The sequence below is a fragment of the Mchenga conophoros genome, linkage group LG1 (genome assembly GCF_057382185.1).
Source record: "Mchenga conophoros isolate Kocher_MC1m ecotype Shallow Benthic linkage group LG1, M_conophoros_male_GT1.1, whole genome shotgun sequence".
NCBI classification, from domain to species: Eukaryota; Metazoa; Chordata; class Actinopteri; order Cichliformes; family Cichlidae; genus Mchenga; species Mchenga conophoros.
In genome coordinates this window covers 17,564,828-17,578,454 of record NC_140526.1, presented here as the reverse complement: position 1 = coordinate 17,578,454, position 13,627 = coordinate 17,564,828, and the positions used below count along the sequence as shown (strand labels likewise).

Genomic DNA, 13,627 nt, shown 5'->3' with positions numbered 1-13,627 from the left:
TTATCCCCTGAGAACACACAACTTGACTCAACTCCCCCGGGTCTCCGTTCAGAGAGTACTGCAAGTCTCCGCTTTATCTCAGAGTGCCACCTGGGTTCCACAAAAAAGTCAGGTGTAATTGACAGAAAAGAAGAGACAGAACACGGCTGGTTGCAAATAAGGCAGGGGATTAATCACCCTAGATAACCCCAGTGAAATGTTTTACTAATTCCAAAATGTTTTGGTTTATAAATACGCGCAGGCGTGTTTTTGGAGAAGAGAGTTGATATAAATTTTAGTAGGTGTCAAAATGTTGGTACAGGGATATATTCAGTCACTCCCGTGAATATGACAGTTTCAAAAATGACTTGTGTGGGCGGTTAATCGGTGCGTTCGTTATGCTTGGTGAAGGAGACATAGACTACTTACTTAAGATAAAAGGAAATGTTTCCTGCATGCAAATCAAACAAATGAAAAACAAAGTTTTTTCTTGACAAAGTTACTTTTGATCGATTTCCACTGCTTCTTATTGCATTGCTAGCAATTGTTTTATATTCTATTATACGACATAAAGCTATTGTTTCATATCACGTGCATGTTTTGTGCACACAACATAAAATGGGCTGATGCTCTCACACTGCTTCCATAATGTTTAGGCTCAAACTCTAAAGAGGCCAATCCATTACCGATGTTTTTTTTTTTATTTTTTTATCCATGGTGAATTAAAATTTGATCATATTTTTCTGGGTTTATAAAATTTTGACAAGATCCCCAACACCACTGGCTGAAATGCAGCCTAAAACAATGAGAGCCTCACCTGTGTTTTACAGATTGCTGTACTGTTGTACTTCTTTCCTGACCCCCTCGGTACATATTGATGAAAGGAAATTTTAGAATTTTTATCACTTCACGAGACTTGTTGCTACTGATTTTCAGTTTTTTCTCTCCGTTTCCCTTCCTTACGAATGATTTCTTAACAGTCACTATTTCAATGTGATCATTTATAGTTCAGCTGAAGGGTGAGCTCCATCTCTCAGGTCTTGTTGGGCTTTTTCCTGTTTTCTTAGGGACATGACTTTCAGATGCTGTTTTGTTGCAAATTGTTTTTTATGTTATTATTATTTTATTTTATGCCTCCCACTTTTTTTTTTCATCCTCCACTTGTTTGGTTTCCTAATTTTTTTAAGGGCACACTGTACACCATACTGAGATATGCCAAGGTTTCTGGCTATAAGCTCTTTGGTATAATACTATTTTATGCCTGTCAAATTGTTTTATCACTGGCATTTATTGTCGATCCAATTCAAGAAATGGGAACAAATGATGTGTTTTTGTGACAGGCTGCTCGGAATAAAGTGCCTAAAGTGCCAATTTAAAATGGGCTTTTTGACAGCTTGTCTGTTGTGAGACACAACACTGGTTCATCGCTTGAGTTATGTCCCCTTTCGTATGCATGACCTAAAAATCCTTTTAAAATGGCCAGGTAATGGAATGAATATGAGCGAAAAAGCAGCCAGTGTCCAAAGTAAAATTCTGAAAGACCTTCAGAAAGCCTGGAAAACTATTGCTCAAGAGCACTTTAAAAATTAGAAGCAAGTCATTGCACAGGACTGTATAATAAAGTACTTAAAGCTTTTAGCTGCTATTCACATAAAACTCACAGAATAACACCATAGTCCTGGTTAGCGGGAGCGGGGAGGCAATAAGAAGCCAGTGTGAGTGTCATGGAGCTGTCAAGCTGCCATTTATTTATTTATCTTTTACAGACCAAAGATAGAAACAGTGAAACTAATAAAAAGATGTTTAGTTAGAAACTGAAAGCGCAACATTGTAGTGAAAAATGTGATTTAGGAGTGAGTCAGAGAATAAAGCGTAGACTCGTCAGAATCTGTGTGAAGCCTTCAGGAATATCTATTATGTTAACGCCCACAACAAAATCTACTGGAAAACTGGTGTTGAAATGGTTTACTGACATCTATTTGGGACTGAAAATGTGTGTGTTTCAGTTTATAAGCAAACGCTGTCAATGAAGTTATGTTTGAGAAGTGGTCTTTAGTAGTTTGTGAAAATAAAGTTGTAACCTTCTTCTAACCTTTAGAAAAGGCTCAAACTGAGATTGTAAGAAGCAACACTTTGTGCACTAAAACTGATTTATTGCATTTTCGAAGAAAAACGATCTGTTTGTTTTAGCGCATCTTAACACAAAACCTCTATCCATACTGATGCTGGTGTTACAGTAGGCTTTGCAATATTTAGGAAAATAAGAGTTTTCTTCTTCAGTGGAAAACAATATTGAAATGATAGTTCTTTTAATTACATGTTAAATTTCTTATTACTGAAACCAACAGCGCTATTTCTGTAATATTTTATAGAGAGACAGTAACTAAGACTGCCTCAGACTCTCACAGTCAGGAAGCTGAGATAGATCATGACATTTACCTGGACTATTTCAGGATCAGTTACTTTTAATACAATTGCCAGCGTTATTTGTACTAGGTGAGAGTTCAGGTTTAAAATATTGTCTTTTAAACAAGAAAAGTACCAGTCTGTACTGACTGCAAAATGATATGACAGTGTAAGGACTATGGAGATAAGAATGAGAAACCTAAGAAAGATAATTTTTCAGATGTTTGTAAACAGAGTGTTGACTCGAAGAAACACCTGCAGCATACTGAGGCACAGAGCTGCTTCTTCACTTTGAGCGCTGAGTAGTTTGTTGGTTTATTTATTTATTTACTCAGTCAAGAGTTGAAAATTTTGAACTTTGGGTAAAAAACAGTGCTTCTTGTGGTTGTCATGCTTCATCCAAAAGAGGTGTTGAGAAACACTACATCAACACCTCATCAACCATCCCAATGGAGATGGGATGCACAAATATTGGTCTCTGAGTATTCATGTCTGTACTACAACAATATTGCTATCAAAGTAATGCAACACATTACTTCCAAATATTGGAGACAAAGCATCTCAGTCAAAAAAATCCTGCACCTGCTTTCAAATACTCTTAGCTGGGTATTTTCAGAAGAGGATCTGGCGTATCCAGCTGACAAAATAGCTTTGTTAGACATGGCAACTTTGGGGAATACTCAGAGAACTGAACTTTCATCATGCTAGCTAGTCAAAAGAGCAAACTGAACATCTGGGGAAGCGATTCTTAGACAATCGGTCTAGCATTTCTTAGACAGATTGAAAAGAGGTGTTTCAGTAATGCTCAGTTTAAGACAATTTGTTTTTTAGCATTAAAGCACATAAACCTATTTTGGCAGGAATCTATAATAAAAGCATATTATTATGGACACTTTAACTTCGGGATAAAGGCCCATCTCTATTCTGTGTTTAGTCTAGGGGTTGTACTTAGACTTTGCACAGAAAAGTCATTCATACACCTAAAGAAGCACAAACATTGAGACACACCACCTTAGACATTTGCTCTGGTTTGCTGGTACCTTTAACACACAAAGGTACCAGCAAACCTTATGTTTTGCTTCCATAAATATCCATACACTGTATGTAATTTCATATGCGAACCTAATAAGACTCTTTTAAAAACTACATGGTGCATTTTCTAATTTCATGACTGAAATGTGTACTTAACTCTTTTGACGCACAGTGACCATGGTGAGGGCAATTCTCTGTAATTATTTACATAAAATGTCCTTTCCTTTTTCCTCTTCCAACCAACATAATTGATCCAACACACTCTCGCATGTGCTGTTCATAATCACTGTGTGAAACAGTTAATTGGTTGCATATACAGAGCAGGGTAGGCTAATTAGCCCTTGTGGATATCATTGCTTCTATTTCTGGCTGTGTTCTTCCATTCAGATATTAATCCCATTGCCCTTATTCTAGCTCTGTGGTTGAAGAAACAACACACACACAACAACACACAGGACATTTTTCTATACTAACGGATTAAAACAGGTTCTTGTTGTTGACATGAATGAGAAAGCAAATGACTCATATGAATATAGGGGTAAATAAATAAGCAAACAGTAAGTTAGTGTCGCTGGTGGTTTTCCCTGATCAGCGAGCTCTGATGATCGACTTTAAAATGATAACTTCATCTTAAAAACTTCACACGATGATTTAGTCATGCAAAATCTTTCAAAAACTCACTGTATAATTCAAGCCAGATGATAAAGCAAAAGCAGTTGTAACTGATAATAATATAGACTCTTTTTCTTGCCTCCCATCTTTTTACTTCAAGGTAATCCCATTTCTTTATGTCTTAATGCAGTTAAAATATTTGTAAGATTTAAAAAAAACAAAATATAAACGTGACTTTTTACTTTAAAGTTCAAATATAGACTCAATTTGCACATTCCCCAATGCCTTACAAAACAGCTCCACTGCCTCTAGTGCACTACCAATTAGTGTTAGTGAACTTGGGTGAAAAACTGAGTCATTTTTTCACAGTACTGAACAAACTCTACTGATAAGGCTTCTTGCTTGAAATGGCTCAACAAATCCCTGAAATATTGGTAGGAAATCAGTACTGCACTGCAATCAATGATGCATTTAAAGAACCTAAGATGATTAAGATTTTGAAATTTCATCAATTAGAGATAGTGAGTATGTGTTTGTTCCTTAACCTCAGGTCCACGCCTGGGAGGTTGAGAGTTCTGTGCAATATGTTAGCTGTTTCTAAGACTGCACTCTTCTGGACAGAGACCTCTGATGTTGTATCTAGAAGCTGCTGGACCTACTCTTTCAGCTTGGGGGTTGTAGCACATAACGCTCCTATTACCACTGGGACCACTTTGGACTTCACCATTCCACATCTGTTCAAGTTATCCCTTCAGCCTTCGGTACTTCTCCGTTTTTTTCTGTGCTCTTTCTTTCTGATGTTGCTGTCCCAGGGGATTGCCACATCAATCATAACTGTGGTCTTCTGCTCCTTGTCAACCATCTGAATGTCTGATTTGTTGGCCAGCAGCTGCTTGACTGTCTGGACCTTGAAGTCCCACAGGACCTTGAAGTCCCACAGGACCTTAGCTTTGGGGTTCTTAACCACCTTTGGCAGTATCTCCCATCAGGAGCTGGGAACTTCCATGTGGCATGAATGTTCCTCTATGATATCCCAGTAACTTGGTTGTGCCTCTCACTGTATAGTGTCCCATATTGAATTTTTTTATATTACAGCTATGTGCTCGAGAGTCTCTGGGGCATGTTTGCACAGCCTGCAACTTGGGTCCAGCCTGGTTGTTGCCTTACAAGAAAGTCTTTCTCCTTGGAAGCAAAATATGAAGAAATGAGGCTCAAGACTACGATAAAGCACTCTGCCAGCCAGTCCTTTTTCAGTAATGACCGTCTGTAGCTCCTTGCGGAGGGTGTTGATGACTGTGTGTACTAGAATAGACTGATTAGACCATATTCATAATGTTTGAAAAATAATTCACTGTAACTTAAAATTAAAAATTTTAATAATCTGAAATACTGCATTTCTATTTTCATGACCTATAAGCCATAATCATCAAAACTAATTTTTTTTTGAGATACACTAGTATATAAGATAAGATAAGATAAGATAAGATAACCTTTATTAGTCCCACACGTGGGAAATTTGTTTTGTCACAGCAGGAAGTGGACAGTGCAAAAGTTATGAGGCAAAAATTAGAATACAATAAGAATAAATACAGTACACAACTGTACAGAATAGAATAAAATAAAATAAAATACTATATCTGAGATATATTGATTTCAAACAAAAATCATCAAATTCCAGAAGTGATCCTAGTCAATTTAGATTAAACTTGTTCCTGTGTAGCAGCTCTGACACATTATAGCCCCATATCACATTATCACATTGCCAGGATTGGGTTTGATAAATTTATGATTTATTTGTTTTTGGTCTGTCATTGATACACTGCAGATCCAAGATACAAATGAGTACCGCGGGCCTTGACAGTTTATTTTTGCTCACAAGCCTTTATGCATCTTTACACATCTAAGTCCTAAACAGTATTAAAAAGCAAGTTTAACTATTTGTATTATTCATTTTATACAATCAATTAGGGTTTTCAGGCAATTTATGAATTTTGTTTATCGATTTATAAGTGAAAAATGTTTTTTTATGTATTATTGTCTAAAAGAGTTTTATTTCACAACCTCAGAAATATTTGAATGCATGACATGATAATTACCTAATTTATTTATTTATATTACGATAACTGAAACGTCCTGGTATAAAGCATAAAATAATGTGCTGTTACATTTCTTATAAACCTTCCAAAACCACAAATAGGCATCATCATAATTAAAGACATATCACTTACACGTTAAGCGGCTGCCAGGCGGGCCACTGTGCTTTCATTTTGATGACGGTCAGGACTTCATCACCCTACAGGAGAAAGATAAATGCACAAAGATTTAGTGTTAGTCTGCTGAAATTATCTAACATCTCACTTCAAAAAGACCAGTGAAAGACTTTCCACACTCTATGACTTGGATACATGTGATATGTGTGGTTAAATAGCTGAAAGCAACATATCCATAGATAGAATCTATCCTATATAAAACTATATAAAATGTAATGAAATTATTAGTAATTGAATTTTATGGAAATTGTAAAAGCATCATATTTGATAAGACAGTTTGTAGAGCTTTTAATCTGGCAGTTACAAGAACTGCTATTGGCTCTGTTCCAGTTGGAACTCTCCACTCTCAATGACAACAACAAGAAATTACACATACATGCATTTTGTTGTCATCTCTTTGTGTTCGGTTTTCTTCTAAAATATATTCTCTATGTCAAAAATATGGTATCCAATCTTAATTCCATCTGTGATGCTGTATCATATTAAGAAGGTTTATAACCTTTGCGTAAAATCCTCAGTCAGTCAGTTTTAAAACATAAGTTAACGCCACACTTGCAAATTTAAAGCGAAGTGTGAATATGAATATGACGTCGAGTTATCACTTTTGAATTCGTAGGCTAGTTCACATATTAAAAAAGGTTTTGGTTTGTATTTATGCAAAAGGAAACATTTTTTATTTTCTCAGGTGTTTTTGTATTTAAAAGAAATGTCAGATAATAATGCAGCATCTCACATTACTACAACTTTGGTGTATTTGTTTTTATCTCGACCTGCAAAGGTGACTGAGGAGAAATGTTTTGGCCATCTAACTTTCCTGGCAGTAGGTTAGAACAAGAGTTTGTTTACCAGTTTGTAAACTAATGAGAAAAGAGCTAGCAAATATTGCTCTACGACCAATAGAAAAGCCAATAACACAACAAGCAATATTCAAGACTACCACAGTAACAAGGATCACAACTGCACAAGGCAAAAATGAACCCTTTTCTGACATTCTAGCCTTTTTGGAAGCTGGAAGGATACGTTTCAGCTTCTTTACCTGCAAACCCAGAAACAATAGAACCATATATTTTTACAATAACTACACTTGAATGGTAACATGTACTCAGAGGGCATGATTCTTGGGAAAAGTTCTTTTGAACCACCTTAGTCAACTTAGCCTTCCACTTATTTGTTTGTAATTGAGCCATATACTGCACTGAATAAAAAAAAAGTGAAAAGGGATGTTTTTTTTTTTCATATCAAAGTGTTAATGAAATGTCACAGTGGAGAGCTGCATGTAAAAGGTAACATGCTGCACCTTTCCTAATATGAGCATCTTTTTTTCTTTTATTGTGAAAGGACCTTCTTTAAAAGAGAATGACAGGAGATGATTAGATGTAATTGATGCCAAAATCTAAACCATTAGACTTTAAATGGGCACAATGTGTACCTGTGGTTGGGAAAATATAAGAGCACTTGAAAATAAACTAGTAAATATAAAGTATCAGGGTTAATAAATTTCTGCAAAGAGTAAAAAAAAAAGGACAGAGTAGAATCTCAGTGGTATTCCCCCGGCCGTATCTTAGATAGTGGCCGTCTGTTGAAAGTCTTTTCAGGAGCAGTAAAGAGGATGTCATCTAATATTTCCCATCATTACTCAGTAATTGCCAGATACCCATCACTTAGTAGCTCTCTAGACATTTTAATGGAATGGATAAGTGTCATAATTAATAGGAGACATGTCAGTATCTTGTCCGCAAGCTATGAAGCAGCCTCAGGCACATCTGCCCCTGCCCTCGGTACTATTAATTTTTAATTTACCTATAATTGACATCACCACTGACCTTATCTTCTAGTGAATTTTATTTTATGCTAAAATGTTCCAGTTTTCTCACTCAGAAGTTACACAACATGGTGAAGAGTTGCAGTTGTTAATACACACATAGACAAACACAGACAGTTTCTTACAGTTTCTAAGTTGGCAATAAGTGAAAGCTCACAATATCCACAATATACAGTTTCTTTGCAACTGTTAAAAAAATACATGAATAATGTTTGAGTTTTAATGTTAGTCACATGAAAAATATGTAAAGCAAGAGCATCACACAAGCAAATAGTCTAAAGCACCTACAGCACAACTCCTAGCAAAACAACCTTAGACCCTTATTGACTATGTTTGAAATTGATATGAATTGCTCTTTTTGTAAAAAAGAAAAAAAAGGAAAAACAATGTTTTTATTCCCGTTCAAGAAGAAAGGAACCATCTGTCAATGCAAAATCGGAAAGGAAAGAAAAAAAAAGAAAGGTAAAGGAGAACTGCTAACATCTGAGCCAAGCTACTGTAGCTTAAAGAACTGTTTGACTATCAAAGAGGTTTATGTGTCTATATTTTACTCTAAAAAAGGAAATAAAAATGTTTTATTTTGTAATTGCAAAATTATTACTTCTGAATTACAGAGAGATCATCCATCTTCTGTTGTGTATAAATATTTTAATGTATTAGAAGCACCCATGAAAACAAACACTCCATACAACTTTGTTGCTAGCTTTATCGAGCAGAACAGAGAACACACATTTATTGGCCTAATGAAAAAAATCTGCAACAGATCATTATCTTGGCACAAAACTCCAAGAGTCTGAATTAATTTTTTAATTAACATGTATAACGTTGCACAGATATTTTTTTTCTATGTTTTCTTATCGAGTGCATCTACCATAGATTGTCGTGCTGCTATAAGAAAATCTTTATCGCCTAAGCAACTGGTTACTGCAGCATCACTTTATGGCAGTGCCTCGAAAGACATAGAATATCATGCCATCATGTTTCTGCTTCCCAGATGGCTCTTCATAGAATTTATTAAGAGATGCTTTGATTTCATTACTGTCATCTTTTTTCTGTTACTTTGTTTGTTTCTTTATAATATATAAATATAAGTTGTCTTAATGTTTTATGTTGCAGTTTTCCTGCTTAGAATACTGAATGTTATTGGTCAGCCTACACCACTAATTAAAGGGTTCTCAATGGAAGAATTATTTCAAATTTTTTGCTTTTCCTCATGTGTATGTCAGAGGCAGCCATAGAGGGATAGAATTTCAAAGATTCGGTGTAAGTAGACCTCCTACTGCCTAAATTGACTATAAATCCAGTAATGACAGGGAAGTCTAAAGCTGAGCCCTATTACCAATGTAACTTGTTCTTTGCTTCCCCTGCAAACACATACAGTAGTTAGCTTTTCAGAGAACCTGTCATTTCCCTCAACTAATTAAATACTGAGCAAAAGCAAACCTATAAATCTTTTGCATTTCACAGGGTGGCAGCTGAGGAACAACTTCTCAGGAAGTCATTAGAATGGACTCAGAAAGTGTCTTTTCAATTTATATGATTTAGAACAGAAAAAAAGCAGTTACTAATAAATCCACAGCTCTTTCCTGCTCTCACGTGTCACATGTCCAATTCGAGTGTTTCCTCAAGTTATAAAAATGTCCATCCGGACAAACATGCAGAATTTCATTTTTCATCAATCTTTGCTATTGAGTAAGTAAATGTATTTATACAGCACCTTTCACAGATAAAAATCACAAAGTGCTTCACAATGAAACCAGAAATTAAAAAAACATAATGTAACACAATAAAACGACAACATAAAACAACAAATTAATTAAAGGCTTGTCTGTATAGAAATGTCTTCAGCTGTTCATTTAGGAAATATGATTTTTTTTCTTATTAGAATCAGAATCAGTGAAATCTATATAAATGAACCCCATTACACTAACACATCATGTCATACAATATAGTTAATTCCATTAATGACTCATCATGTTGCGATAGCAGTCAGATGCTTCTGTCCAACAGGACAAACAAACCCAAGTACAAAGTGACATTAAAAATTAAAATATTCTATACAATAAACAAACATTTCAATACGAAACAAGGGCACATTTGTCAATGTAGAGCTAGTAATTACTGTCAGTAACCATTTAATTAATTTTATCTTTAGTTCTTTTTATTAAATTAAATATTAATTTAATAAATATTGATTATATCATATATAATTAATACAAATAATTACCTAATCATGTGACTTTGTCAAATGGGATTTGGAAATATGAAAAAGGAAAAAGAAGTGTTTTATATTTCTTATATAAATGTAAACATTTCTTTCATGGTCTTAAGCATTTGAAAATAGTTCAGATAATGATTTTTTTGCTCATGTTTATCAAGTCTAGAGTGTCTTTTTTTCTAATTATGTTACGGTTACGCATGAGTGTAGCAGATTGACCTATTACTGCTGATGATCAGACTCTTCTGATATAAAAACTGTTTTTTCTGACAGAAAAGTGACAGAATGTGAGAGTAGGCTTGAAAATGTAATAGTTTGGTATTTTGTTTATTGTTTCACAACCTACTAACAAAAATTCAGTCAAATTAAAAACACAACTGTATTCAAAATCTCATGAATTATTCCTCGATTAAACCCGGATAGAGGTCATACTTGAGGTGAACATGCAGTCTTTTGGTCAAAAACATTGTAATTATTTCGGGAAATCAAAAATGTGCAATAGCAAGGACATGCATGAATAAATAATAAATCTTTCATTTGCATTGGATTTTTCTCTTGACCCTGTTAAAAAGAATCATCACTGGAATGGATCCCATTGACAGAGTCGTCGAAAGCCACTGGGTCAAGCCTTTCCTGCTGGGATAGAACTGACCTGTCGCACTCCCTCACACTGAGGAGATCAGCCATGAAATTGGCTCACAGCGAGCTGAAGGTATAGTCTTTAAGTGCTGCCTCAGCGAGGTAATATCCAAGTTGTGCATGGTTCCCTATTGGACAAAAGGGCAACCATCGGATCTTTCCTTTAACTTCATTACCAAGACAACTGTGCAGGGTGGCTTTTCTTCAGCTGTTCTTCAGGTTAGGCAATGTTTTTATTCACAAAGATGAATTTACTAGTTGTGTACAATCTTTGATTCTCTGATCTGACTCTCAGTAATTTTCTCCTGTAAAATTTTTCACCTTTAAGGTCACACTGCTCCTTCTCCAACAGTCACACAAGGCAGCAGACACGGGGCAGTTCTTCACATGGTTTTATATGGGTAATACAAATTATTAGGTGCCTTGCAAATTGGCACCATACACAAATTTGAGTGGCCTAATTTTAAAGCTTAAATATGGTTTATTGCCCCCCAAAAAGCAATAAAAGTTCTAATTAAGAATAAGAGCTCATAAAGAAGTATGTCATTCAGGCACCATGAACATGAAAACATGGAGGGTTTCAGATGAAGATGCTAAAAGAGTCATTATGGTGAGTCGGGAAAAGAGAAAGCATCTGCTAACACACAATCAACACCAATAGATTATTTATAGTATTGTCATATTTGTTTTGTTTACTAATATAATTAACAGATATTACTGTTTAATATTTCAAATATATAACATTGACACACAAAGAAAGGAAGAGAAGGAGAAAGACACTCAAACAGACCTGCAGCTGTTGCATTCTACGCTAGCATAAACATGTTATTTTAAATATTGTTTGCATTCAAATACTGTAATACTGTAAAAAAAACAAAACAAAACAAAAACCTCTGAAGTCCTTTTCATAACAGAGTAGTATTTGTATCCATTAGAGAAGACACATCATGCAGTGCAGATGACATACTCTCTCATCTTGGAGGGAAAAGATTCATATTGCATGAATAATTTCCATCCAGCCCTGACAAGCGCAGTGAACATTCATTTGTGCTGCTTGATTTAGCATTTGTAATTCCCTGTTAGGCAAGAAACGGCATTTAAACTGGCATCATTGCAAATAAGAAATGGTTTGCAACAGAGTCACAGTGTTAATATGGTTTAATATTGGCTGCATGCCCTACTGACATTTGTAATGGTTTCATATGAATGTGGCTGGAATGGCAAACATACATTTGTTTACACGCTTTAATGCAGCAAAATGAACAATCGCAAACCTGTCCTAAATCTGCATCGCTTTTTCAGTCATGCTAGTGAGGATAATGTAACTCAAACACTCAACATTTACAGAGAGTAACAAAAACACATAAAAGACTAAATCTGAGAAAAAAAAAGTTACGCAACTTTAGGATATTATGATGTTGTTATTGTTTGTTTTGGGGTTTTTTGTTTGTTCCTTTTTTACTGAATATACAACACAAAAATATGCTCAGGTTAATTTCAAAATGACTTCACATTTGTTTCACATTAAGTTAACCTTCACACACAGCTGTGTTGTACATGGATGGTAAAACAGAAATAGTTATTTAATGTTAGATATATAAACGGAATGACAACTTAATATGTGGATTATGGTGAAGAGACCAAATCAGAAAACATCTCCAACAACTGGAAACACATAAGGCAATGTACATATTTGTATTTGGTTTAGTTACGTATACAAGAATGTATTTGTCACAGTTAGAGAAAGACTGTTTACTTCATTTAGGTTAAGAAGGCTTTACAGTCATGACTACACAAATAAACACCTACTATAGGGAACATTCATTCATTCTACTAAGTTTACTACTAAATCTACTCAGCTACCATACTAAGTTTGGATAGTTAATAGTACGTAGTTAATTAAAGCATTTATAAATAGCTTTAGAATTTGAGTTGTGTTTGGGGTCTTCAAATACACTCACATAACTGATTTTTTTTTTATCTGAACACCTGATAAAGCAACTTATTGGCAGAATTCTTTCAGTCCTCAAGTTTTCACATTTTAGGGAAATAGTCTGTAATGAAAACTTGATTTCCCTGTCACTGATGCAGATTCACATAAATTAACAGAATACTCAAATGCCAGGGATAAGGCATAAACATTGTAATACATCACATAGCTTTCATGGTGAAAGCAAATCATTGATTTGCTGATTATCTAACAGAAATACACCGTTCAACCCTGAAGCTGCCATTACCAGCTTTTAAGAGCTGTCACATAATTTATTCCTACAAGTATCCACCAGCTGAAAGGTCAATAATCAGTGACAGAATAAACTATTCAGACTGTTCTTTTGTGTACACTTATTGCCTAACTGCTTTATACTACAAATCTTTTAACTGCACTGTGACATTTTTATTTGTATGCCATACATCCCATTTCTTCTGCTTATCAAAAGTCAGTGTTAGCTGCAGGCTAAGCAGAGTATTCCACATCTCCCTGCCTACAGCAATGTTCTCCATTTCCTCCCAGGGTAGCCAAAGGCATTGCCAGGCTAGCTGCGATATGTAATTCCTCCACTGAGTTCTGGATCTTTTTGGGGGGTTTCTGTCTAGCTGGAAGTAAACCTTCAAAGAAAGGTGGATTATATGGTATTGTATGATGACCAG

The 13,627-nt window shown here is 35.1% G+C and overlaps 1 protein-coding gene across 1 annotated transcript in view; it reads right to left on the bottom strand.

The window, feature by feature from the left end:
- Window positions 1-13,627, bottom strand: part of spon1a (spondin 1a) — a 56,380-nt gene that overhangs the window by 12,430 nt on the left and 30,323 nt on the right. The window contains exon 7 of the mRNA XM_085268271.1: window positions 6,258-6,322. Coding sequence (XP_085124397.1) covers window positions 6,258-6,322 — 65 coding nt within the window. The remainder of the gene's footprint in view (window positions 1-6,257; window positions 6,323-13,627) is intronic.